Genomic DNA, 27,463 nt, shown 5'->3' with positions numbered 1-27,463 from the left:
TATCATTTGTCCTTGGAGATGGGTCAGAATGGCCAAGCTTTCTAAGAGCATCTCACTGCATATTTAACAGAAGGTCAAGGCACTTCTAAGTGCTGTTCTTCTGCTGACCAACACCAGGGGGTGGGCACTGTTCATGCACTTCACAGGGGAGGATGCCAAGGGGGGAGCATCCTGCTCTTTGAGGTGGCAGAAGTGCCTGAGAGAGGCTGGGAGGGTGTGCAGGATGAACACAGGGAGGGGTGAGGCCAGGTCCTCAGGCTCCCTGGGGGCTCAGACTGGAGGAGGGCAGGTCTGTTCTCCAGAGGGGGAACAGCAGAGCCTGCCATGTGGGCTCAGGGGCCAGGTAACTGGGCTCCAAGCCACTCCAGTGCCTCAGTTTCTGGATCCAGTCAAATGGGTCCACTGTGGGTGGGGGTCAGTAAGAATCACTGGACACCCAGGAAGAGGCTGCAAGGGTTTATCTGGCCAGCCTGAGGTTCTTCCTGGACACCTTCCTCCTGGGGTACTGGGGAAACATATAGGGGAGGCCCAAACCCCACCCACCCAGCTCCCAGTTCTCCTTTGGTGCTGGCTGAGGAAGCAAGAGCAGAGTTCTGGAGGCTCCCCTGTTGGTTGGGGCCCTTCTGGCTATGGAAGGGCAGTTGTAGCCAAGTCCCTCTGCCTGGGAACTGCAGTCCCGGTCTGGCTTCCCGGGGCTATCAGGGGGAGAGGATACCATAAGACCCCCTTCTCCCGCCATGCACCCCGGGTTGTACATCTTTAAGGGGAAAAGCGCGCTCGCGCCGGGCCTCTGCACACGTCACTTCTTCATTCTTTCCCTCCCCCCACCTTGGCTCCTTTCTCCAACTTCCCGGCCAGCTTGGGGCGGGTTGTGGGGGGGGCCTTCAAAATCCACCTTCGGCCCCCAAATGTCCCGCAAGAGCCACCAACCCCTACCCACTCGACTCGGGCGGGCGATCCAGGGGGACCCGCTGCGGTTGGGGTGTGCGCAAGCCCGTTGGTTCCCGTCCGGTGCCCCGGCACAGGGCGGCTCGAAATTCGTAATCATAAGCAATGATGGGGGTTCAGGAGGCATGGGGAGCGCGAGGTGGGGGGCGGCTTTCCTTTCTCGCTCGCGCTCTTTTTTTACCCCCCTCGTTTCTTTGAAAGTTGGATATTGAGAAGTGGGAGGTTCGGGGTGGGAGGGGAGAGAAATTGGGGGAGGGAGGGAGGTGGTTGTCGGAGGGAGGAGAGACAGAGACACAGAGAGAGACAGAGACGGGGGGGGTGCTGGAAAGGAAGAGAGAGAGACAGACAGAGGGAGAGAGAGAGGGAGTCGGGCGCAGGAGAGAGGGAGAGCGCGGGAGGAGGGAGGGAGGCAGACCGAGGGAGGAGGCGGCGAGGAGCGCGCCGGCCGCGGCCGCGGGGGGTTTGGAAAAATGACTCAGTAAGTTCAGCGCGCCCGCTCCGGCCGGCCCTGCGCCTCCCGCCGCGCCCGGGATGTATTCGTCCCCGCTCTGCCTGACCCAGGTACGCCCCCCGCCCGGCCCCGGGTGCGTGCCCCCGGTGCCCCGGCCCCGCGCCCCCCGCCACCGGGCCCCAGAGTTTGGAAGCCCGAGGAGGCGGGACGGAAAAGGCGCGCGTCCCTCCCGCCCCCGCCTCAGGCCAGGGTCCGGTAGGCGGCGGGGGGATGGGCCGGGACCCTCACCCGGGACGCCTGCCCTGCGTGCCCCACGGGACCTCTCCCCCTGGCGGAAGTGGGGGCTCACCCTGCAGTCTCGCCCTCCCCAGACGCAGGAGGCGCACCCCCACCCAACCCGGGAAGGTCGAGGGGTGCCCGGGAGAAGGCCAAAGGCGGGGTTCTGTGCGAACCCCCGGACTGGACCCAGGCCTGCTCATAGGAGGAATCGAGGGGGTCCCCGTTGGACCCTGGATGCCAGGAGACTCTGGAGGGGAGAACCCCTCTGATACGGGGACGAACGCCCCCCCACCCCATAAGGTGGTGCCCCGCCACCCCGGCCCTGGCCGCCTTTCCCCCCATTATTGGCCCACGTGTGCGCGGAGGGGGAGGGGGCACGCGAAGTTGGAGGCACCAGCGGTGGGGGGAGGGGGTGCTCCAACTTCCCGTCGGGTCTCCCACTCCCCGCGCGCCCCCAACCCCGGCCCGATATTTTCACTGCATCGATTGTGGGTTATTGAGCCGCCGCCGCCGGCGGGAGGAGCCGGGAGGCCGGGCGAGCCCGGGTCTGGCCCGGGCACTGCGGCGCTGCAGACGCCCTCGCCAGCCCGGCACCTGCCCCTGCCCCCTCGTGTAGCCTCTCACCCCTGGCCGCGCTCCCAGGCTACCCGGGCTCGGCCCTTGTGCAATGACCCAGGGGGTGTGTGGGGAGGGGGCGGCTGTGCCCGGGGTTGCCCCAGGGGACCCCTTCTCTCCCCCAGCTTCCTCCAGGGGGACCCTCCCAGATCTGCTGGTTCCACTCTCCAGCTCCGCCCCCACCCCACGTCCTTGGATGTCTTTAACACATGGGGGTCCGGCCTCAGTTTCCCTCAAAGTGACAAGTGGCTGCGGAGGCAGTTTCTGGAGGCAAAGGCAGTGTCAAGTGCGGAGCCGCAGAAGCTGGGCATCCAGCGGGCCACCGACTATCCTGAGGACCAACTACTGTGTGGGGAGCACGTGGATGCTAGTCTCTGCTGGGCGTCCCCCGCCACCATTCACGATCCTGGGGTGCCCCTCCCGCATAGCAAGCTCTTTCTCACAGGCCCCCTCCAGCCCCCGCAGTTTCTGGCTCCCCACAGGGAATGTGAGGGCCCATGCCAAGGGGGTCTCAGGGCCTGTCTTACCCCGTATCCTCCGAGTGACCTTGGGGATGTCCCTGCCCCTCTCCAGACCTCCCTTCCCCTTCAGAGCAATTTTTGGTGTTCCCCAAAGCCGTCATCGCTGGCTCCCCTCTGCCGCTTGTTGCCCTAAAGCTCACCAAGTACCATAAGGGTCCTAGTCAGGGTTGCTGGGTGACCTTGGGCCTCAAGGGGTGGCCTGGGTGGCCCCGAGGTGCCCCCGCCCCCTCCGTCCTTCCCGCGCTTGCTGGCTCCCTCCCTCTGGGAACCGCCCAGGGGGGCTGAGCCCAGGGAGGCTATTCCAGGCGAGGAGATTGGACGGCAGCCTATTGTCACTGCGCCCTGGAATTCCCCCATCAGGACTCCTTGGGAGACAGGCCTTGGTCCACGTTGCCTGGGGGTGGGGGATGGCAGTGAGAAGCAGAGCTGGCCTTCCTCTGCTCCCTGGGCCTGGCTTTCCCCGGGCACAGGGCAAGGATCAGCCAGGCAGGCTCTCGGTGGAAACATGGTAATGAAAAATACCTGAGCTTCTGTGTGCAAAGGACAGGGCGACCGGGAGACAGTCCGGTGGAGAGAGGACCTGGGAGCTCCCAGGCCAGGGTGGGGATGGGGTGACCCAGAGGCAAGGGGATCCCTCTCCTCTGCTTATTCTCCCACGGGTGCCCCTCACCCTGGAGGGATGCCTGGGACCCCCTTCAGCACAGCCTCGGTGTAATCTCAAAAGCTGCATGCAGGCTCAGTCTGGTCTGGGCTTTCCATCTGGGGGATCTGGAAAGACTGTTCACGGAGGACCCCCACTCCTGGCTGCATCTTAATCTCGCCCTACCCACCTCTCTCTGACTGCCTGCATCTCTCCCTGTCTCTCTCCCTCTCCATCTCTGGGCCTCTGTCTCCCCTCCTCTACTGACTAATTTTACGACCTGAGCCCATCCGAAAATAGCTCCCTTTTAGCTGATCCGACCCGGATCTTCTCAGATCCGAGACTGGATGGGGGTGTGTGAAGGGAGGGAGCCGGGCTGCTCCGGTGCCAGCCCGCCCTGTGCCCCCAAGGTCCTGCCCACCTGGGGTGGGGGTAGTGCGGCCACGGCCCAGGCGGCCCTGGAGGATTCTGGGAGCGCCGTCCTTGTTTCAATGGTGACTCAAACGCTTTTCACTTTTACTCTTAAGAGGAACTGTGTGGAGCAGCCGTTACTTCCATAAATCCTGCCGGCGGGAAGGCCGGCCTCCCCACGCTTGCCCCGCTCTGGGCCTCCCTCCCTGCCTCCCTCCCGCCCGCCTCTACCGCCACGTTAGTTATTCCGGGTTTGGGGCCAAATCCCTCTTGGCTGCAGTGCCCAGGATTCCCCGGGGCTGAGGCTGGGCCTGGGCCGTGGCCACAGCAGCGCCGGCTGCCAGGGCCCCCCTCATTCATTCATTCTTCCCTTCATTGCTTCACCCCATTGCCTGGTGGGGCAACACTCTTTTTTAAAAAATCACTGTTTCTCCAGTGGGGAGACTGAGGCTAGGAGAGGGTCCCGGACTCTGTCTTGATTGAATATGATAGATCTTCATTAAGCGCCTCCTATGGGCCAGATGTATGTGGCGGCGGCTTGTGGCAGGGCACAGAAGGCATGAAGTGCCAGCCTAGTATGAGTTCATGGAGGCTCTGCTGGAATTTGGGGGCTGGGTCTCCCAGCATTTCAGGACTGGGAGAGGGGCCAAGACCAGAGAGGGCTAGGGCCTGCCCCCGGGTGGCACAGCATGGCTGGTGAGTCTGGAACTGGAGCCACTGCCCACCTGACTGGTCAGGCCTGGGCAGGTGGGTACTCCCTGAGGTTACCCCCCACGACCTGTGGTCTGGTGGTCTCCGATTGGCTCCTGTCCAAGGCACGACCTCGCCCCATGTTTCTCTCCCTCTCTCTGTCTCTCTCTGAGTCTACGTCTGTGCCTCTTCCCCTCCCTCCTCTGCAGCGGAGGTGCTTCAACGCGTCAGGGTCGGGTGCCTTGTAAATCACGACACTGGGCTTCTGGCCGAGTCAGCGTTCTCTCCCTTCCTCCCCTCCTCGCTCGCTCTCTGCCTGAGCTGACCTACCTTCCTGTCTCCCACCTAACGGATGGGACCCACCAAATGTCCTGGGGCTTCCTGTCCCATGAGCAGGCGGGTTCGCAGTGACCGCACACACGTGTACTGGCTCGTGGCCTGGGTGCGAGTGAACCCTGGGTGTGCCGTCCCCAAAGCTCACACTCCCACACGTGTAGGCACACAGATGTGCACACGTATGTGCCCTGCCTGGGATCAAGAGGCAGGAACCCAGGTTGACCTTGGATATGCATGTAGATCCTGCCTAAGTGGCTGTGTATCTCTAGGCAGGTGACCTAGTCCTTCCTTGCATGCTTCAACCTTAGCTTGGGGCCTGGTATACAGTCGGTGCCAAATAAGCTTGGCTGTGATGATGGTTGTCACTAAACTAAGAACTGCAGCTTCCCAGGTGGCACTAGTGGTAAAGAACCTGCTTGCCAAGGCAGGAGATGCAAGAGACACAGGTTCGATCTCTAGATCAGGAAGATCCTCTGGCAGAGGGCATAGCAACCCACTCCAGTATCCTTGCCTAGAGAATCCCATGAACAGAGGAGCCTGGTGGGCTATAGTCCATGGGGTGGCAAAGAGTCAGACACGACTGAAGTGACTTAGCACAGAAACTGATAACTGGATTAAACACCCCATAGGCATTTTCCGGCTCGTCCTCCTTGCCTTCTGTCACTATCTGCTCAGGGTGAGCTGGGAGCCAGGGGCAACAGTGACTCCCCAGAACCTTGAGCCCTAACCACCACCACCACCACCAGGGTTTTTCTCTTGGTCTTTCCTCCCCTACCTGCCTAGCCCTGTACAGGGTCTCCCTGAGTTTGACCAGACCCACATGGGAACCGACTTCCTTCGTCGACTGGGGTGTGTGCCTTGGGAACAAGCAGAAGATGAAGTTGGTGCTTTCTAATCTGGATGCCATTGAAGCAGCAGTGAAGAAACAGATCAAAGCCACGCCCTCGAGGGGCTGCAGTGTAGTGAGGGGATGGCAGGACCTGGCTGCTGCTTTGGTGTCCCGAGGAGGAGGTGGCATGTGATCCAGGGCTGAGCAGCAGAAGGGGGCCACATGGGATTCAGAGAAAGCAGGTGGGGTACAGAACAGGAAGCCCTGAGGAATGACCAGACCCTGAGCTCGGGGGGTTGGGGGAGCTGGCAGTGGGGCCAAGGATCAGGAAGTTCAAGGTCATGGGACCCAGGTTCAAGTCCCAGCTCAGCTCCTTCCTGGCTCTGTGGCTGTGGGCCAGTGGCTTCAAGGCTCTGTGCCTCAGTCTTTCCCTCTGGACAGTGGGTACAACAATTTTTCCCATTTTGTAGAGTTGAGAGCTCAGTAAATGTTCAGCCTTGCTCCCCGTCTCTCTCCCTCACACCCGAACCTTCTGGCTCAGCATCCACCCAGGACCCCAGGGCACAGAGAGTAAAGTCAGAAGATTCAGGGCTCAGACTCACTGGTCACTTTGCCAGGTTTTCTACTCCCTGGACTTGGTTTACCCAAAGTCTTCCTGGGAGGTCCTCAAAGGCCCTGCCTGACCTGCCCATCCCCTCCCTGCCTGCCCTCTTTTCCTCTCCCTCTCACTCACTCTGCTCCAGCCTCACTGTCCTCCCCGCCTGTTCTCTCCAAACATAAGGCATGATCCTGCCTCAGGACCTTTGCATGTGCTGTGTTCTCCACTTGGAAAGCTCCTACCATGGATGCTCATCTTTTAGGTCTTTGTTCAAGTGTCCTCTCCTATGAGAGACCCTCCCTGACCACCTCCAACTAAAAAGAACCATCCCCAGGGGACTCCTTGGACCGCCCCCCCACAAACTCCTTTAAATTTCTTTAGAGCACATTGTTCAACCTGACATTTTCTTTTTTGTTCCATCCTTCCTTTCTTTTGCTTTCTGTCTTTCATTTATTTATTTTTTTAGCCACACCTCCAAGCTTGTGGGATCTTAGTCCCCCAACCAGGGGTGAAACCCAGACCCTCAGCATTGAGAGTGTGGAGGTGGAGTCCTAACCCCTGGATCACCAGGGAATTCCCTGTTTTATTTATTTATTGGCTGCAGCTTGTGGGATCTTAGTCCCCCAACCAGGGATTGAACCCATGCCCCCTGCAGTTGAAGTGCAAAGTCTTAACCACTGGACAACCAGGGAAGTCCAACCTGACATTTTATTACATTTCCTAGCTTGTTTAATATCCATCCCTGTCCAAATCAGGATCCAGGTGAGGGCTGAGCCCAGGGCTCTGCTGGGCCCCAGCATCATGCATGGAGCTGGCACTCAAGAGATACTTGTTGGAACATCAAATGTATTTTTCCCTCATTGGATAAGAGCTGTTCATAAGCTATGATGCTCTGAACTTGGAAGGAGGAATCACTAGCAAGAACACTTAGTCTGGCACCAAATGGGCCTGCATTCAAATATGAGTTCTGCTGTTCGACACTTAACAGTGGGCTTACCTGGAGGAAGGGACATTGGAACCTGAGTTTTGAAGGATGCACAGGAGTTTGAGATGAGCACTCAGGAGGTGGACAAGAGATTCTCAGTAACATTCGTTGAGTCACTGAGGAGAGAAATGCTTTGTGGAAAACTTTTGGTTTGGAAATTGGAGCTTGACATCCTGGTTTGCTGTCCTGGAGTCTCAGAGTGGGTGAGCCACGGGGAGGCCCAGTAAGGGACACAGCCCAGAGCACAGTTGGCCAGTCCATAGTGCCCAGCGAGGGCTTGGACCCAAGTGTCTGCCTGCCAGCTGCTGCTGTCTTCTTTGGCCAAGTAAGGTTTTTGGAATTCTTAGTCCCCCAACCAGGAATCAAACCCATGTCCCCTGCAGTCAAAGCACAGAGTCTTAACCACTGGACCACCAAGGAAGTCCAGCTTGACATTTTATTACACTTTTTAGCTTGTGAAGTCCCAGTGGGCCAAGTAAGGTTTCTGGGGTTTCTTGCTGTCTTCCTTAACCTTGCATCTGTGATTACCAGAGCAGTGAATAAGCTCCCCACTGATCCCCAGCAGGGTGCCAGGTCCCTTTTTGCCCATTGTACAGGATGAGAAACTGATGCCCAAGGTATGGCAGCGATCTGTTCCTGGATCATACAGAAGGTGAAAATGGAGGCTATTGTCACCCAAGCTTGTTCCCTCCAGTCTGCCTGGCAGCAGGTGCCTCAACCCTGGGCCTCAGGGTTAGGGGAGACCGACTGAGCTGGACTTGAAAATGCCCAGCTGTGTGGTCCAGGCTAGGTCTGGGAGAACCCTGAGGAAAGCAGGAAAGGCTGCCTGAAGGAAGGAACATTGGAGATGGGGTTTGAGGGATGTGTAGGAGTTCAGGAGGATTCTTGGCTTCTAGCTTTCCTTGGCTGTCTCCCTTGCCCTGTCAACCAGTGGGGGCATTGGGAAGTGTCTGGGGAAGAGGCCTTGGTTGTCACAGGTCTTGTGGGACAAAGAGAGCGACAGGCCTGCCTCTCGCCTGGGTTGACCTCCCTGGGAGGACGTGGAGGCTCAGGCAGCAGGTCCATGACCCAGTTACAGGCTGTTTGTCTTCCTTCCTCCAGAACCAGCTGGGGTCACCAGTGACGTGGGCTCCCGCCCCTGCCCACCTCCCTGGCATCTTTCCCCAGAGAGGGCCCAGGGAGGAGGGGGTAGGCATCGGCAGGGGTGAGGGGGCTTGGAGAGGGGAGGAGAAGGAAAAGGAGAGAACTCATCAAACGGGAGGGGGCTCAGAGGCACAGGGGTTCAGGGAGAGGTAGGGTCTGGGCCCAAAATAATCCTAGCAACAACAACAATAATAATAGCATAATTCAGGCTTTTGAGAGCCGGGCAGATAAGGGGGTTCCTATGCTAGAAGGAGATAGCACCCCCATTCAGCTGGCTGACACCCCAACTGCCCCTTCCCAGCTCCCTCTGATCACTCCCCCAATAAGCTCCAGGCCTCAGATGACAGGCCTCCTTCTACCATGGTGTTCCCTCCATGGGGGACAGTGCCCCATGCCTCCATGTATTCTCTGCCCCGATTCTCTGGCCAGACTCCCAGGCTCTGGACCCAGGTCTGCAGATCAGCTGTGTGACCCTGGGCGAGCCGCTCCCCACCCCTGGGGCTGGCATGTTGGGTGACATGGTGACACAGGAAAAGCGCCTCTGAGGTTGGAGGGGACCTGGCAGGAGACAGCCCCTCAGCAGGTCAGCCGGGGCAGGGTAGGGTGGGGGAAAGGGGCTGTAAGGTCCAGTCTCTGCCACAGCTGTTACGGTGACTCACATGTCGGGGGACATTGGCATAGAGGGGGCTGGGCTGGCACAAACAGTACCCCATCCTGCCCCACCCCATGAGGACAGAAGGCTATTTTCAGACCCTCAGTAATAGAGGAGATCTGAGGTCGTTTCCCACCCCCAGCACCCATGGTACAGGTGGCCCAGGGGAGTTGGGGTACAGGACAGAGAGGGGGCACCTGGGGCGGGGAGTACCATGTGCATCCAGGCTTGGAGGTGGGACCGAGCCTGGCCACGTCCACCTGGAAACCAGCTGGTAGCCCAGAGCAATTGTGTCACCATCTTCCCAAGAGACCCCTGCCTCATGGAGAGCAGGCTGTTCCGAGAAAGGGACAGACTGGGTCTTGGTTCGTGTCCTCACACAGACCCTGATTGCCTCCGGGACCTCAGTCAGGTCTCTGCCTGTCTCTGAGCTTAGCCTCCCCGTCATGCAAGGCATAGTGGAGCCTCGGGCCTTTTCCTGCCGCTAGAAGATTGTAAGCAACTAATCGTTACGGCGACAACAATAATAACAATAATAATAATAGCATAATGCAGGCTTTGGAGAGCTGGGCAGATAATGAGATTCACATGCCAGGGAGAGACGTAACCTCCATTCAAGAAGCCCAGTGCAGCCCCCAGGCAAGAGTAGGGATTGAAATTTCTCTTCTCTGTCTTCCTTTCTCCTTGAATTTCTCACCCCTTGAGAAATTCTCACCCCTTGAGAACATCCCAGGGATGTTCTGCAGACTCAGTTTCCCTTGTTGAAAATGGCAAGAATGAGACAGCCTCCTCCCACCCCCAGAGAAGAGGAAAGGGGCCTCCCATGGCCCCATTATTCTCCTAGGGGCCCAACAGTGGGGAGGGCTGCTGTTGTTTCCATGGAGAAGTTGGTTAGGTGTGGCTTCCTGTCCCAGCTCTGCTCCTTGTGACTGAGTCTCTTCTTGGGGTCTCAGTTTCTTCATCCGTAAAATGGGTGTCGTGACTGCTCAGTAGCCCCACTCAGGCAGTGGGGGCGGGGGTGTTGAAATCACAGCTCTGGGCAGGTTTCTGGCCCTCCTCGGGCCTCAGTTTTTCCATCTGTGGAATGGGTCTGTGGGGGGCAGGCTAGGGTGAACTGGCCCCCGGGAACCCCTCTCTCCAGCTCTGAATCTCCATGCCTGAGCTCCCCTTTCTCTGCTGCATTCTGATCTTGCCTCCTTGGGCCTCAGCTCTCCCTGCCCCTGCAATGGGTCTATATAGGAACCCCCCCACCCCACCCCACCCTTTCATTAGCCCCTGACATACAGTAGGCCCCAGTGGACCTGTGGACCTCTTGGCCTGTGGACCTCAGCTGGTTCTGTCTGTATCTCTGGGCTATAGAAAAGATATCTTGTCCTCATTTTTTCATCACTGCCAAGAGCCAGTAGAGGCAGCCACTGAACCTCCGTCTCATGTCAGCTTCCTCTGCCGAGCAGTGGGTCTGGCAGACAAGTGACGCTATGAGCCTGTCTGTTCCTGAATTGTCAGTGTCCGGTGTGTGCTCAGCCCTGCTTTGGACATTTGAGCTCACGCTCTAGTTCAGTGCTTTGCAAAGTACAGTCCCAGGGCCCAAGGCCCACTCTCTGTGTTCATAAATAAAGTTTTACAGAAACACTGCCATGTGGTCACATCTCTGTGGCGTCTTGCAACAGAGACTAAAATACTCACTACCAGTTCTTTATGGTACTTTTAAAGTTTGCTGACCCCAGTTCTAGAAGGCAGAGAATGGATCCATGCCACTACTATTCTATCAACCTCAGTTTTCCCCATCTGTTCAGTGGGTCCCCATCAATTTCCACCTTGGACCCTCAGCTTGTCCTGCCTTGAGCATTGGAGTTCAAGACAGCCCTCCATGACTGGCTTCCTTGGCCTGTGCCTTCCGCCATGATCAGAGCCTCAGTTTCCCCATCAGGGCAATGGGTTCTCAGATGATCCAGTGAACTTCTGCTGGACCCCTCTGGCCCTGTTTTTTCCCTGGGAGTTTGGAGGTATGTGCAGAGGACCTCTGCACACCTCTGCTCCACCATCCCTCCAATGTGTCTGCCTGGGGCCTCTGCAGCCTCAGTCTTCTGGGCCGGGCAGTGGGTCCACGGGCCCCAGCGCCTCCTGATCTCTGGCCTCTCCCGCCCCGCAGGATGAGTTCCACCCTTTCATCGAGGCGCTGCTGCCTCACGTCCGAGCCTTCGCCTACACCTGGTTCAACCTGCAGGCGCGGAAGCGCAAGTACTTCAAGAAGCATGAGAAGCGGATGTCGAAGGATGAGGAGCGGGCGGTGAAGGACGAGCTGCTGGGTGAGAAGGCCGAAGTCAAGCAGAAGTGGGCATCGCGGCTGCTGGCCAAGCTGCGCAAGGACATCCGGCCCGAGTGCCGCGAGGACTTCGTGCTGGCCATCACCGGCAAGAAGGCGCCGGGCTGTGTGCTCTCCAACCCTGACCAGAAGGGCAAGATGCGCCGCATCGACTGCCTGCGTCAGGCCGACAAGGTGTGGCGGCTGGACCTGGTCATGGTCATCCTCTTCAAGGGCATCCCCCTGGAGAGCACCGACGGCGAGCGCCTGGTCAAGGCCGCGCAGTGCGGCCACCCGGTGCTTTGCGTGCAGCCGCACCACATCGGCGTGGCGGTCAAGGAGCTCGACCTCTACCTGGCCTACTTCGTGCGGGAGCGAGGTGAGTAAGGGCGTGCGCATGCACGGGGCTGGAGGTGGAGAGAGCTGGGGATGCGCCTGTCTCAGGGGCATGAACCAGGCTCGCAGGTCTGAGCGAGGAGGCAGGTCCAGTGGCCTGCGCGGGGGTTGGTGGGGGTGGAGGAGGCTGACCTGTGAGATGTCCAAGGAGGGAGGCGTGTCTCGCAAGGTTTGAGCAAGGAGGCGGGCCTTCTTCAAGTCAAAGGGAGGAGGCAGGTGCTGGGAAAGTCAGATGGAGTAGGCACGTGCCATGTGAAGTGTAAGGGAAAGAGATCCGGTTCATGGGGAGAGTGAGGTAGGGGGCAGGTGTGTCCTGGGGGTCCAAGTGGGGTGGCAGGCCACAGGAAATGAGATGCTGTCCCAGAAGGTCTGTTGGCAACAGGGGTGAGGATGGGCCACTGACAGGTGGGAGAGGGGCAGCCTTATCCTTCCTGGGAAAGCTGGAAGGGTGCTGGGTGGCCCACTGAATGCTGGTTGATTGACTCAGACCTTCCCCAGAGTCCTGACAGGTGTCATGTTGATGCCAAGTGGAAAGCTGGGGCACTGTGTGACTTGAGCTGTGTCATCAATCTCTCTGGTTGTTGGGGTTCCCTACTCCCGCCCTTCTAGCTGGGTGTTTCTGGTGTTTGCTGGCTCTGTGGTCAAATGGTCCACATGGAGACCAGTGGGGTTTGTGAGGATGGAGAAATCCAAGACAGCTTCCTGGAGAAAGAGGCTCCCCTGAGCTGAGCTCTGCAGGATGACTGGGCAGTGATGAGCATGGGGCTCTCCCAGGGGGTCAGCAGCCTGGGCAGAGGTGCAGAGGCTGGACGGGTGGCCCAGTCCTGAACGTCAACAGGTCCTGGTGGTCGTGGGCAGGGCCTGGTTGTGCAGGCAGTGGGCTTCACTGACCCACTGCTTCCTGGTGGTGTGCCCAGTGGAGCTGTCACATGGAGGTTATCCAAGTTCCTACCTGGATTGGGCCTGGGGAGATTCTTGGAGATGGTGTGTGTCGCGTGTTGAGCTCTGGTCTACTGTGTGGCGGGTGGCAGCTGTGACTGTCTTCATGCGGATGGAATCAGGTGTGCCCTGGAGAACCTAACTAGCACAAGTCCCGTGCCCTGCTATTCCCACCCAAGCTGAGCCTGGTACCCTTGTGGGTGTGAACCTGCACACACCCGGGCTGCCTGAGCGTGTCAGGTGGGTGCATTCGGTTTGGAGACCCAGTCCCACCACCGGTAGCCCCACAGGCACCCACTTGATCAGACAACCAGAAATGATTGGGGAGGGCTTGGGAGGAGCGGGGGTGGGGCAAAGAGAAGAAGTGGGGACTCCAGGCAGGACCACCGAGCTTCTGATCACGGCCCTGCCCTGTGTCCTGTGCCGGCTGTGTGACTCTGGACTGTAACTCAGTTTCCTCCTCTGTACAGTGGGAGGAACAACCAGGCCAACTCCCAGCGGTGCTGTGAGCCTTCCATGAGGTCTCCTGGTCACCATGGTGTGTAGGGGGTAAAGCCAGGCCAGAGTTCCCAGTCTTGACCTTGATTCCTTGACCTTGACCCCATCTGCCCCATCCCTCACCCCTCTCCAGAATTCGATGGGGCCAGAAGCAGAGGGGTAGACAAGGTGACTGTTGAGGTCGTTGTGATGGGGGAAGCCTGGGGGCTGCAGCCTGGGGGCTGCAGCGTTCATTACCATGCAGGTCCCGGTCTCTCCCACCACATCCATCCTCCGCGCCCAGCCCCACCCCCACCTCCTCCGCGCTGAGCTGATAAAATTTTGAAGCAAGTTTTCTGCCGGCGTCAGCACAATCTCCGGGCGCCTCCCCTCCCCCATCGACCCCCTCCCCCACTCAGCTCAGCAGGCAGGCGGGGCCTCCAGGCCTCCACAGACACCTTCATGTCTGTCGGCCATGCTTTTGCTAGCCGATCTGGTCAACCTCCTCGCATGAGGGCTGGGGAAGGTCAAGGCTGAACCCTCTCCTGCTTCCAGCCAGCTCCATCATCCCAGGGGACCGTCACTCAAACACGCCCCAGCTGACCCGGAGTGAGGGTCGGGTTCGAGGGCTGGGCAGGGAGCCCAACCCCAGCTCAGCCTCCTGCCTGACTGCCTGGAGGCTGGGTTACCCAAAACAAGTCACTGAATCTCTCTGTGCCTGCTTTCCTTGTCTTTAAAATGAGACAATCAAAAATAGCTGTAGGAATGTTTGATTCTTATGATAAAAGTGTTCGACAAATAACCCCTGTGGGGTCATGGAGAGAAGTACCCAACACAGGAATAAGACTTTGTGGACGGTTATTTATTTTTTTTCTTGGACCATTATTATTATCATCCTTACTAGGGTTATAATTTCCCACCTCCATGCCTTTGCCCATATGGTTCCCTCTGCTGTGGATGTCATTCCCATCTGGAAGACTCCTACTTATGCTTCTAAACCCCAACTCCCAGTGCCACTTTCTTTCTGTCAAGCAGTTTTTCTGAGGACTTAGCAATTATTTTCCATTCTCATGGCAAGCCTGTGAGGCAGGAATCATACCCATTGTACAGATGAGGAAACGGAAGCCTCAAAAGAAGGAAACTAAAAAGTACCCTGACAGATGTTACCTGCGCTGCCCAAGGTCACAGTTAGAAAAGGGCAGAATTAGGGTTTGGACATGGGCAACTTCTGTTGCCAGAGCTTCCCTGGTAGCTCAGCTGGTAAAGAATTCGCAAGCAATGCAAGGGACCCAGGTTCGATTCCTGGGTTGGGAAGATCCCCTGGAGAAGGGTTAGGCTACCCACTCCAGTAATCTTGGGCTTCCCTGGTGGCTCAGACGGTAAAAATCCACCTGAAATGCGGGAGACCTGAATTCGATCCCTGGGCTAGGAAGATCCCCTGGAGGAGGGCATGGCAATCCACTCCAGTATTCTTGCCTGGAGAATTCCCATGGACAGAGGAGCCTGGTGGGGTACAGTTCATGGGGTCACAAAGAGTCGGACACGACTGAGCGACTAAGCACAGCACAGCTTCTGTTGCTGGTACCCCTGCTAGCCCTCCATGCTCAGTGGCAGAAGGGGATAGAAGCAAGTTGCAGTGTAGGATGTGGGTGTCCAGTCTATGTGGCTTGGCCACCTCTGGGCTGGGTCTGTGTTCTAGGCTTCTACTAACCAGAGCTTCCTCCAGGATTCCCAAGCTGAGGCTGCCACCCAGAACCCCCTGCTGAGCCCCAGCTCCCCGACTTCCATCGCAGGACCCCCATCCCCATCTGGACCAGAGTTACATCTCTGTTCTTAGCCAAGCAGTCATCTGATGGCAGAGAGAACTGGCCATCTCTTCTCTCCTCTCCCCTTGTGGGTCTCAGGGCTGCAGGGCTTTTGGGCCAAGGTCAGAGCGCAGTGGCCACTCAAACCAGCCCTGCAGGGAGGCCATGGGGTTGATGGGGAGTGGGGAAAGCAGGCCTTGCTTGACTTCTGGGACAGGTCACAGGCAGGATGTTGAGATGGGTACCTGCCATTCGTCTGGAAGGAGGTACCACCTCGGGTGTCAGATGTGGGGCCTTGGGGCCAACAGAATGACAGTGAGAGAGACCCAGAGACACAGGGGGACCCAGAGACAGGAAGAGACACACGGAGACCCACACACTCGGCCATCCCCTATCCCCAGACCCGGGGATGAGGCTCGGCTCCCCCCACCCCCACAGCCTCTGTTTCTCCCTGGGGCTGTCAGATGGATTGCTGGGGCCCCACCCCAAGGAGGAATCCCAGGCCTCCCTCCCCAGGTTTATTTTGGAGGATCGAAGAGTGGGGATGAGCTGGGAGAAGATCCCTTTGGCGCTGGGGCTGCCAGGCTCCTCAGAGCCCAGGGCACCACCTTGGGCCAAACTTGGCTGCCTTGGGCATCCATCTGGCATCGTTGCAGACACGGGGCCCTGATTCCAGGAGTGGACTCCGTGTGTGCCCTGAGGGTGGCCTAGGGGACAGCTGGGGGACCCTGATGAGGGGAGTGACATGAGCTCTGCCTTGGGACAGTGGGGCTGCTTGTTGCTTGCTTGCCCTTTGTGGGTGGATGTGCCATTGAGCAGGAGATGGGGAAGCTGACAATTCTCAGTTAAATTAATAAAAAGCTAAGGACAGGGAGGGGCGTGGAGAGGCATGGCAGGTATTCTGGCTGGGCCACAGGGAGATTTGAGTGAGAGTGTGTCAGGCCATTGGGGGAGCAGAGCCAGTGCAAAGGCCCTGGGGCTGGAATGGTCCCAAGCACAAGGGCTGGAGGGTGGGGCTGAGGACCGCTGCCTGGCAGTGGGAAGGCCGGGCCTCCTCCCCAGCCTCTCGTTTGGGAAGGAGCCCGGAGGAAGCAGGGCCCAGAGAGAGAAGCTGTCTGCCCAGCCCCAGAGCCCAGCCAGGCCTCCCCGCCCCCTCTGGCAGCCTAAGAAACCTGAGGCGGGCGGGCACCGTGCCAGGGCAGGCGGGGGAGGGGCTGCCAGGCCCGCCCGCTCCAGCAGCTGCCAGCCCGCCCTGAGCCGCCAGCCCAGATGGTGCCCATCTGCTGACGCCGCTGTGGGCTGGCCTCCCGTTCCCGCCTCCTGTTCCCGCCTTGTTCGGTGCCAACCTCCTGGAACGGCACTGTGGGCAGGGGCCTGCTTGGGAAGATCACAGCTGCTCAAGGGGCTGCCCAGGGTGCCCAGGAAGGAGGCAGAAGGATCGAGGGGGGAGGGGTCCCCACCCCTCTTGGATAAACCTGGGAAGCAATCATAGCAACAGATGATAGTAACAGCGGACATGTATTGCATACCCGATGCTGAGCCTGCCCCACATCTGGTTTAATTCTCTCCACCACCCAGGGAGACCATCCTGGTGGCTCAGATGGTAAAGAATCTGCCTGCAATGCAGGAGACCCAGGTTCGATCCATGGGTCGGGAAGATCCCCTGGAGGAGAGCATGTCCACCCATTCCAATATTCTTGCCTGGAGAATTCCACGGACAGAGGAGCCTGGTGGGCTACATTCCATGGAGTTGCAAAGAGTTAACACGACTGAGCGACTAACACTTTCACTTTCACCACCCAGGGAGGCAGCAACTATTACCTACTCCCGTGTTTCAGTAAGAAAACAGGCCCAGAGATGGTCAATCACTTGTCTAGGGTCACACGGCTCCTAAGAGGTAGAGCAGAATTAGAACCCACAGATCCTGAGTCCTCAAAACCACTAAAGGAAAAAACGGAAAACTGCTTTTGGGGTTACTGAATGGAACCACACCCTCCCAGTTGTACAGATGATGAAGAGAGCTGGCCCAGAATACATAGTGAACAAATGAATGAATATTGGTGAACCTCCCTGAAGTGCCTACCGTGCCCCAGCCTGGGGGCCAGGATCCTCAAAAAGTGCAGCCTGGGCTCGGATGGCAGGAGAAAGGGTCTGGATCGAAGGAGCCTGGGTTGGCTTCAGCCCTGCCTGGGTTTGCTATGTGACTTAGGGCAGAGCCCTGCCCTCTCTGTTCTGAGGTTGGAGGAGAGCTGAGCCAGGAAGGTAGGGCCTTGTGGGGCCACAGAGAGAAGCAAGCTGGACCTTGACAGAGGGAGGGTCCCTCATCTCTTCGAACCCCTGTTAATCTCCATTCCAGCCCAGGACACTGTGCCGGGGGAGACAGGATGGATGTGGACAGGAGAGCATGTGAGGGTGGGCATTTGCTTGTATGATGGACACAATTTGTGTCCACACTTGTTCCAGGCTATGTGAGATGTACTCCTCTCTCTGACCCTTCATTTTCCCACCTGGAGAGTGGAAAAAGTAACTGTGCTGTGTCCACTGCATTGACAATTGGAGTCAGTGACCCCTAGATAGCATAAAACAGGTGCTCAATAAATGCTCAATTCCTTCCCAGATCCTCTCCCCAGCCCCAGGAGGCAAAGTGGGGAAGAACCTCAGAGCATCTAGAGAACCAGCCGGGGTACCTGTAACCGAGGATGGGCCCCCACTGGAAGCCAGGTGTCTGGGTGGTGGAGGAGTGAGGGGCTCCTCGCAGCCTGGACTCCCCCAGGGCAGGGAAGCCAGGTGGACCAGCTGTCTGTCCATGCAGGGGAGGTGACTGCCCAGGGGTGAGGTCCAGACACCACCTGATGATGTATTTATAGTGGTGGTGGGAGGCCTCTGGGCTCCTGGTTAGCGGTGCCAAGGATGCTGCTAATGCAGCAGGTGGGAGCCCCGTGTCAGGAAGAGGTAGGGATGACATCTGTAGCCAGACAGCCCAGGTTGAGATCCCACTGCTCATGTGCCGTGTGGCCTTGGGCAGGTGACATCACTGCTCTGGGCCTCAGTTGCCTTCCCTCTGAAAAGGGCGTGAAACAGATGGTGCCTGCTTCGCTGGGCTATATGGGGTTAAGTAAGATAATGCATGAAGAGTGCTAGGAGAGGGCCTGGCATACAGTAGGTGCTCAAACATACATGCTAAGTCACTTCACTTGTGTCCGACTCTTTGCAACCCCGTGGACTGTAGCCCACCAGGCTCCTCTGTCCATGGGATTCCCCACGCAAGAATACTGGAGTGGATTGCCATGCCCTCCTCCAGGCTCAAACATAATTTGGTGCCTTAAAAAGGAAAGAGATCCTGACCCACGTTACACTGTGGATGGACCCTGAGAACATGATGCTCAATGAGAGAAGCAGACACAAAAGGACACACTGTCTGGTTCCACTCACAGGAGGTCTTAGAGGAGCCAGATCTAGAGAGACAGGAAGTAGATGGTGGGGCCAGGGGCTCTGGGGGGGGGTCAGTTAATGGGGACAGTTTTCCTTTGGGAAAATGAGGCAGTTCTGGAGATGATGGTGGGGGTGGTTACAAGGCAATGTGAAGGTATCCAGTGCCACTGAACTGTGCACTTAGAAATGGCCAAGGTGGTGAATTTGGGGACTCCTGGTGGTTCCAATGGTTAGGACCCTGTGCTTCCAATGCCAGGGGCATGAGTTCAATCCCTGGTTGGGAAACTAAGATCCCACATGCCAAAAAATAAATAAAATAACAATGGAAGTGGTGGTGTTAGTTGCTCAGTCATGTCCGACTCTTTGCAACCCTATGGACTATAGCCCGCCAGGCTCCTCTGTCCGTGGGATTCTCCAGGTTAGAATACTGGAGTGGGTAGCCATTCCCTTCTCCAGGAGATCTTTTCAACTTGGGATCAAACCTGGGTCTCTCGAATTGCAGGCAGATTCTTTACTGCTGAGCCACCAGGGGAATTTTATGCTATTGATAGTCTGCTAAGTCACTTCAGTCGTCCAACTCTGTGCGAACCCAGAGATGGCAGCCCACCAGGCTCCCCCGTCCCTGGGATTCTCCAGGCAAGAACACTGGAGTGAGTTGCCATTTCCTTCTCCAATGCATGAAAGTGAAAAGTGAAAGTGAAGTCGCTCAGTTGTGTCTGACTCTTAGCAACCCCATGGACTGCAGCCCACCAGGTTCCTCCACCCATGGGATTTTCCAGGCAAGAGTACTGGAATGGGGTGCCATCACCTTCTCCAATTGATATTCTACCACAATTTAAAAAAATTCTTTGTTGTTAGTGATAATTTGTAACTCAACTAGGCTTCATTTTCAAAATTTTTAAAAAATGATAGTAATAATGAATAATGCTGCTGCTGCTGCTGCTGCGTCACTTTAGTCGTGTCCGACTCTGTGTGACCCCAGAGACAGCAGCCGACCAGGCTCCTCTGTCCCTGGGATTCTCCAGGCAAGAACACTGGAGTGGGTTGCCATTTCCTTCTCCAATGCATGAAAGTGAAAAGTGAAAGTGAAGTCACTCAGTTGTGTCCAACTCTTAGCGACCCCATGAACTGCAGCCTACCAGGCTCCTCCACCCATGGGATTTTCCAGGCAAGATATACATCCTCTATTATTATGCAATGATAAGTAATAAAAACAAAACCAGTGATGGTAATATAATCATAGTTACTATTAGGGCTTCCCTCATGGCTCAGTTGGTAAAAAATCTGCCTGCAATGCAAGAGACCCAGGTTCAATCCCTGGGTGGGGAAAATACCCTGGAGAAGGAAATGGCAACCCACTCCTGTATTCTTGCCTGAAAAATCTCACGGACAGAGGAGCCCGACAGGCTACAGTCCACGGGGTCACAAAAGTGTTGGACACGACTGAGCATCACCGCCTTTATCATCATCATCACCATTACTGTGTTTCCAGCTCCATTTCTGCCCTCTGGCCAGCTGAGCAACCTTGGGCAAGTTAATGCCCATCTCTGGGCTTCTGCTTTCTTCATCTGCAGGCTGAGTGGAGGCAGTGTTCAGAGACTGAAGTTGTTATAGTCTCTGAGAAAGGAACCTCTCAGCATAAGTGCTCAGAAATTTTAAGTTCTTTCCTGGAGAAGGGAATGGCTACCCACTCCAGTGTTCTTGCCTGGAGAAACCCATGAACAAAGGAGCCTGGCGGGCAGCAGTCCATTGGGTTGCAAAGAGTCGGACAGGACTGAGCGAGTAACACTTTCCTGAGTAGATCGCCCCTCCCCCATGGACCGAGCACCTCTGCTGGGGTGCCCAGCTTGCACGCCCACACCTGCTGAGGCTCCCGAGGACCCGAGAGGTGTGGAGCCCGCAGAAAGCGGGAAGCATCTCGATGCACCTGTGGCGGCCACCCCAGTGTGGCAGGGCTGCAGTTGCCACTCTGGCCCTGTGCCCAGCCAGCCAGGGGGCGCTGAGGGCAGCTAGGGACATCTCCGGGCACCCCCCACCTCCGCAGACAGCTGCCAGTCCAGCCCCTCTCTCTCCAGCTGGGTGTGGGCAGGAAGTCACAGATGGTCAGAGTCAGTGAGGGACAAGGGAGGGGGCATGTGGGAACACTGCGTTTCTTGTCCACATCAGGAAACTGAGGCCCAGAGAGGGTCCTTCCTCAGGTCCATTCTATCCCGCCTTCTGTCCCAGGCTGTCTTGTGTGGGCGTCAGGATAGGGGGACAAGGAGGGCTCTGCAGGAGATCTGTGCTCGATCCCTGGGTTAGGAAGATTCCCTGGAGAAGGGAATGGCTACCCACTCCAGTATTCTTGCCTGGAGAATCCCCATGGACAGAGGAGCCTGGTGGGCTAGAGTCCTTGGGATTGCAAAGAGTTGGTCATGACTAAGCAAATACCACTGGTACCTCAGGGTAAATGGCTTGCAAGTGGGAAAGAGGTTTCAAGAGAGGCAGGGGGTCTGTTCTAGATCCTCCACAGGACAAGTTTTGGAGTTCCCAAGGCCTGTTTTAGACCCTTCACAGCTAGGATCTTAGGACTTCCCTGGTGGTCCAGTGGCTAAGACGCCATGCTCCCAACATAGGGGACTCAGGTTTGATCCCGGGTCAGGGAACTAGATCTCACATGCTGCAAACTAAGACTCGATGCAGCCAAATAAATATTAAAACAAACAAACAAACAACGCTGGGATCTTCATTTGACAATTCTAGAATTCTCCCAGAGCCACATGGTCAGAATTCCAGAATTTCCAGAATTCCACCTGTGGGATTTTCTCATGTCCAAGGACGGGCTCTGAAATTTCTCAACTTGGGTTCTAGAACATCCAGGGCAAGTTCTAGAATTCTCTTTCTGGCAGGGATACAGAACGTTCAGGTCAGAGTTGAATAAGCCTGTCCTCAGACGTCTAGTGACTGAGCAGAGTATTCTAGAAAAAACCCTTACAGAGGGAGACAGAGGTAGATTTGGGAGATTTTTTAAGGCTTTTTCCAGACTTGCTGAGGCAGGGGCTGCCTGCTTGAATGGGGGCCCCTTGGTGGGGAAAGGTTTGGTAGCAGGACTGTGAGAAGCTGGGACTAAGGGGCCCAGGAATAAGTCAGGATTTTGTTTAATCCGCAATAAAAGTCTGTTGTTTATCACATGTAGGGACACGGAACCCGGGGTGTTTCCAGAGGCTGTGGGGGAACAGAGCACATAGTAGGTCCTCAATGGAAGGCAGCAGCTCTAATTGACCCTGGTGACCTCTGGCAGGAGGAAGGGGTTGTCTGTATGTGTCTGGGATGTCGGGGTGCATTATGGGGGGGAACTGCAGGCATACTGAGGGTTTACTAAGAAGTAAATCCTCAGTACATATCAGGGATTATTCACACCATTTTGTTTCACCTTAATCCCACAAAGGTAGGGATTATCATGAACCACATTTGGCACATGGGAAAATTGAGGCCCAGGGAGGTTAAGACAACAACCTGAGGCCACACAGCTAAATGGTAGAGTCAGGATTCGAACGCAGGTGGTAAAGAATCTGCCTGCAGTGCAGGAGACCTGGGTTCACTCTCTGGATCGGGAAGATCCCCTGGAAAAGGGCATGGCAACCCAGTATTCTTGCCTGGAGAATCCCATGGACAGAGGAGCCTGGCAGGCTACAGTCCACAGGTGGTCGAAAAGAGTTGGTTATGACTAAGTGACTAACACTTTCACTTTTCATTTTCACTGGCAGATCTGAGGGAATACAGGAGTCCCCTAGGAAGGGGCTGTTTGGGGTATGTCAGGGACCTCTCTTAGAATGTCCTAGGATCCCTCCTTTGGGCCTAGAGAGTTTGGGTGCTGGTGAGCAGGTGCCAGGCTCAGCTAGATCAAGTTGGGGCTGCAGCCTGGCTGGGAGTAGGCCGGCCTCAAACCCTTGATGTGGTGGAACCAGGGAGGCAAGAGATGCAGCCGAGGCCCAAAGTCTCCCTGTCTGGGTCTCTGTCTCTTTGTCTGTCTCAACCCCCGGTCTCTCTCCCCCAGTCTTGGCCAGTCTCCTCCCCTCACCACCCCAGGCCAGCCTGTGGGCTGCCCGGAGGCGGCAACAGCAATTGAATGGGCCCCTTGTTCCTGACCACACCCGCCCCTTGGGGTCACTCCAGGACAAGCCCTGGCAGCCTGCTGGCTTAAAGGGCCAGTGCCCAGAGAAAGGGGAAAGGAGGGGGCCACCGCTTTGCTCCCAAGCCCCACCCCCCAGCCTCCCAAAGATGGAGGAACTGAAGTGCCTGCGTGGGGGTGGGGGTGGGCAGCATCGCATCCAGACATCCCAGCCCCACATGGTCAGATGGTGGCTGCATGTGCCTGGTGGCGTGTGGGTTTCATCTGGGAAAAATGTCTTCTCTTCTCTCGGCCACTGGGCAGATGGAATGGTATCTGGGTCAGGGTTTGGTACACAGTTGGTGCTCCTCTGTGCTCATGGCATTGCTTGAGCCTCGTGGTGTTCCCCCACCCTTGGGATTGGGCAGTTACCTCTTCACCTTTCTTCGTTACCTCTGCTTCTCAAATGTCAAATGAGGCAAGGGTTAGGCTGGTTAACAGTGTTAAAAGGGTTTTAATTGCAGCTGAGTTTCAGGCTGCATTTATTGAGTGCCAGCTGCACACCAGGCCCTGTTGAGAAAGGTCCTGTCTGCAGCCCCATTTTACAAAGGCGCTGAGACGTTATGTGGCCCAGGTGTCAGTCAGCCCTGCCACCTCCACCCTCTCTACCGGGGCTGTGAAGCTGCAGGCTGCTCGCTTGCCTTCTCTGGGCCTCAGTTCCCCTTCAGAGCAATGGGAATATCCCCTGTCCACTTTCAGGCTGGAAATCGTTCACTTCTCCTGCCCAGGGGATGCTGTGGCTGGGGGAGTCTGGGACATCCTCCACACAGGGGCCGACCTAGAAGGCCTTGAATTGGGCTGTACCCGCTGGCTGCTCTGGGCGGCCTCGGCGCTCCTATGCCCCAGGCCGGCCCCTCAGACAGCCTGGGACAGGTTGCTGCCGGATGGACAAGCCTGTTCCCTGCTTCCTTATGTAACCGGGTTATGCAAGGGCAGCTGGCCTGCTTACATAAGGGGAGGCCGGGCCAGCCCCATCTGGGGAGGGGGAGGCTCTTAAAGGGGCTGGCGTCCCCCAAGTCTCCCCTCCAGGACTCTGCACCAACCCATGGAGGGAACCCTTTATCAACTCTCATCAACTCAATCATTAGAATGCACCATCATTATTATTGTTGTTGATGTTGCTCATCATCGCTCTGTTCTTTCCCAGGAAGCACAGAGCCCACTCTGCTTCTGACCCTCAGCTAGTCCCTTCTGTCCCTGAGCCTCAGTTTCCCTATCTGGGCAAGGGGGTATCAGCAAAGTAAGGCAGTGGGTCTTAACCGGGGTGCTGGCCCTGCCACCTGCTTGCTGTATGACCTCAGGAAAATGGCAACCCTCTCTGGGCCTCCATATCACCATCTGTAAAACACGCTGCCTTTCAGGGTTGCCCAGGGGAAATGAGTTCAGACGTGTGAAGGGTTAAGATAGCATGGGGCCTGCATGCACTCAGTCAGTACAACTTCTTGGTAGCTGATAAATATTTATTAAGTACTTACTGTGTGCCAAGCCCTTTTCCAGGTCCTGGGGACACCACCATGAACAAGACAGACAGAAATCCAGCCCTGGTGAGGTTCCCAGTCATGTGGGGGAGATGGACAAAGAACAAGTTCATGATGAGGGCTGTCGAGAAAAATAAAGTTAAGGAATACAGAGTGATGGACTATTTGGGGAGGGACTGTCTGAGGACCTGATATTTGAGCTGAGACCTGAGCGGTGAGGAGGAACCAGTTGTGCAAAGAACTGGGGGAAGGGCACCCGAAGCAGAGGGCACAGCCAGTGCAAAGGCCCTGGGGCAAGACTGGACCTGGCAGGTTGGAGGAACAGCCGGGAGGCCCGGGTGGACAGAGCAGACTGAGCGAGGGGGAGACAGGGAGGAAGGGAGGACAGGGAGGGGAACTGGTCTTTTACCACCAGGGAGGTGGGAGCCCTGGAGGGCTGTGGGCAGAGGAGGCGGAGGGCCTGACTCAGTGCTCACTGGCGCCCTCTGGCCACTGTGGGGAGAACAGGCTTTGGGGGGCAAGGGTGGGAGTTGAGAAGACAGGGCTGGTTCCGGCCCAGGCCAGGGATGGCCAGGGGCCAGCCAGGCAGAGGCGGACTCCAGAAGCATGAGAATTCAGTGGCATTGGTCAGTCTGGGCAGAGCAAGACCGTGCACTTCACTTGGACGGTCACTTGGATCATGAGGCCCCTTCCAAGGCTGGTGCTGGCCCTCCTGTCCCCTTGCCTCCTGCCTGGACTCAGGCAGGGAAAAGGGGGAGCAGGTCGGCCCCCAGACATGCCCAGGGCCCTCTCCTGGAGTCAGGATATTGTTTGTGGGCAAGCTGGGATAGGTCAGTGGTTCCCCAGGTGGCCCGCAGGGCTCTGGGTGGGTTGGGCAGGCAACTGTGGGGCCCCCAGCCTCAAGCTGGGTGTTCTGTTTGCATGGCTGCATTGTTCCCGTTTTTTTATTCCTGATCTCACCTGGTAGGCTTGGGCTGGCACCTCAGTTTCCTTGGCTGTGAAACGGGAATGATCGTCTGTAACTGCTCCGTGGGTTCCAGGAGCACTGGCACACAGTAGGCACCAATTCAGGAATCAGTAGCAATAATGTAGGAGGCTTGGGAGGCAGAAAGTGCCACTCCCCCATGCCTGACATGAGAGACAGGTATGAGGAAACCCATGATGCTCATTGAGATGGGCCACTGGGCAACTAAGTGACTCCCCCATCTGAGCCCATTTTGTCCCTGTAAAATGAGACCACAGCTATGGAACCCCTGTGGCATGTTGCATGTTCAGTCGCTCAGTCATATTCAACTCTGTGACCCCACAGACTGTAGCCCTTCAGGCTCTTCTGTCCATGGGATTTCCCAGGCAAGAATACTAGAGTGGGTTGCCATTTCCTTCTCCAGGGGATCTTCCAGACCCAGGAATTGAACCTGCATCTCCTGCATTGGCAGGTGGATTCTTTACCTCTACACTATCTGGAAAGTACAGAAGCCCTGTGACACCTGGTCAAAGGCCAGCACAGAAAGCTGTTTAGACTGTTACTATGCTGTCCCAGCCCCATGTGCCACGTGGGAAAACAGACCCAGAGAGAACCAGGGGCTTAACCTGGAGTCACACAGTCAGTTGGGCAAGGAGTTGTCCCTGAAACAAATAGCCTGGCTCCAAGCCACTCCAGTGCCTCAGTTTCTGGATCCATGAAATGGGTACACTGTGAGGGTCAGTGGGAATAACTGGACACCCAAGTAGAGGCTGCAGGGTTTATGTGGCCAGCCTGAGATTCTGCCTGGACACCTTCCTCCTGGGGTACTGAGGTGACATATGGAGGGTCTTTGGCCTCCACCCCCCTAGTTTCCCTTAGGTGCTGACTGAGGAGATTCTTGGAGGCTCCTGGGTTCACTGGGGCCATTCTGGCCAAGGAGAGGCAGTAGGAGCCATGCCCCTCTTCCCAGAAACTGCAGCCCTCTCTCTCTGGGGAAAGCAGGCCTCTAGGGTCCTCCTCTGCCCTGCAGAGTGTCTAAAGCTGGACAGTCTGGCCCACCCCATACAGACAGGGCTGTCTGTCTTTGCTACACACCCACCATGTGCTGCCTGCCCAGTCTCTGCCAGACCCAGACACATTCAGTGAGGCAGCAGGTAGTGAGGCCAAATCTCTGCGTGGGTTCAAGTCCTGGCTGCATGCACTGGACCCAATTGCTTGACCTCCCTGAGACCTCTTTTGCCCCTCTGTAAATCTGTACATAGCTCTTGTGATTGTATGCTGCTGCTGCTGCTGCTAAATCGCTTCAGTTGTGTCCGACTCTGTTCGACCCCATAGATGGCAGCCCATCAGTTTCCCCCGTCCCTGGGATTCTCCAGGCAAGAACACTGGAGCGGGTTGCCATTTCCTTCTCCAACGCTTGAAAGTGAAAAGTGAAAGTGAAGTCACTCTGTTGTGTCTGACTCTTAGCAACCCCATGGACTGCAGCCTACCAGGCTCCTCTGTCCATGGGATTTTCCAAGCAAGAGTACTGGAGTGGGGTGCCATTGCCTTCTCCGGTGATTGCATGCAGCTCCTGGCATATAAGGACTCAATAAATGGCAGTTATGATTATCATTATTTTCATACACTGTCTCTACAATGTATGACAATGTATTTCATACTCTGTCATTACAAGCCCCTTCTGTACCTGGCAAACTCCTACTCAGACATCAAGGCCCCAGCTCCAATGTGCCCTCTAACAGAAAGCCTTCCTGGGTCCCCAAGCCAAGTTTCTATTATTTTGGGGGGTTCCTCCTGCCCTGAGGTCCTGCCTTTGATAGCTAGGCCTGGAGCAGTTGGGTGGGCTTTGCAAAAGAGGATTTCTGCTGATCCTCAAAAGACCAAGGGGGCCTGAGATGGGCAATGCTTGGATGACATTTCATACCCTGCCCTGGCCTGTTGTGGAAATCCACTGTATCACCACTGGTTGGAATCTACACTCCTAAACCTGGTCTTTCCCTGTGAATATCCCCGTTTTCCCAACAGGGGATTCCCATGTCCTACAAGCATTTATTTTGTGCCTGTTGTATACCAGGCCCTAGCAGGATCATCCCAATTATTCATGCTATAGGCACATATTGAGTGCCTACCATGTGCCAGGCTCTGCAGGAATATTCACACTTACTTGTCTACAAACATCTGTTGACTGCCAGCTATGTGTAAGCACTGTTTGAGCACCAATTGCATGCCAGGCTTCATGAAGAGAGGCCACAGAAGAGGCAGGGAAGAAAAGTCTCCCCACCAACTATGACGCCAACTATGACCTCCTCCTGCATTTCAGGCAGCAGGTTACAAATGTGGGCACCAGAACCAGAGTAACTGAGTTCCCATCCGATTGTCCACTTACCGACATGAGACCTGGGACAAGTCCCTTCCCATC

At 56.6% G+C, this 27,463-nt stretch overlaps 1 protein-coding gene across 4 annotated transcripts in view; it reads left to right on the top strand.

Moving 5' to 3' along the window:
• NFIC (nuclear factor I C) overlaps nt 1-27,463 on the top strand; it is a 74,650-nt gene that overhangs the window by 5,551 nt on the left and 41,636 nt on the right. For 3 of the 4 annotated variants that reach the window (XM_070373945.1, XM_070373944.1, XM_070373941.1), the window contains exons 1-2: nt 1,373-1,509; nt 11,251-11,782. In XM_070373945.1, the coding sequence (XP_070230046.1) occupies nt 1,480-1,509; nt 11,251-11,782 (562 nt within the window). In that variant the 5' untranslated portion in view covers nt 1,373-1,479. Of the gene's footprint in view, nt 1-1,372; nt 1,510-11,250; nt 11,783-27,463 lie in introns of those variants that run through there. The other variant, XM_070373946.1, reaches the window with a different exon arrangement.

This window comes from Bos mutus, chromosome 7 (genome assembly GCF_027580195.1).
Source record: "Bos mutus isolate GX-2022 chromosome 7, NWIPB_WYAK_1.1, whole genome shotgun sequence".
NCBI classification, from domain to species: domain Eukaryota; kingdom Metazoa; phylum Chordata; class Mammalia; order Artiodactyla; family Bovidae; genus Bos; species Bos mutus.
The sequence above is the reverse complement of the archived record's forward strand: the minus strand, read 5'-3'. Positions and strand labels throughout refer to the sequence as shown.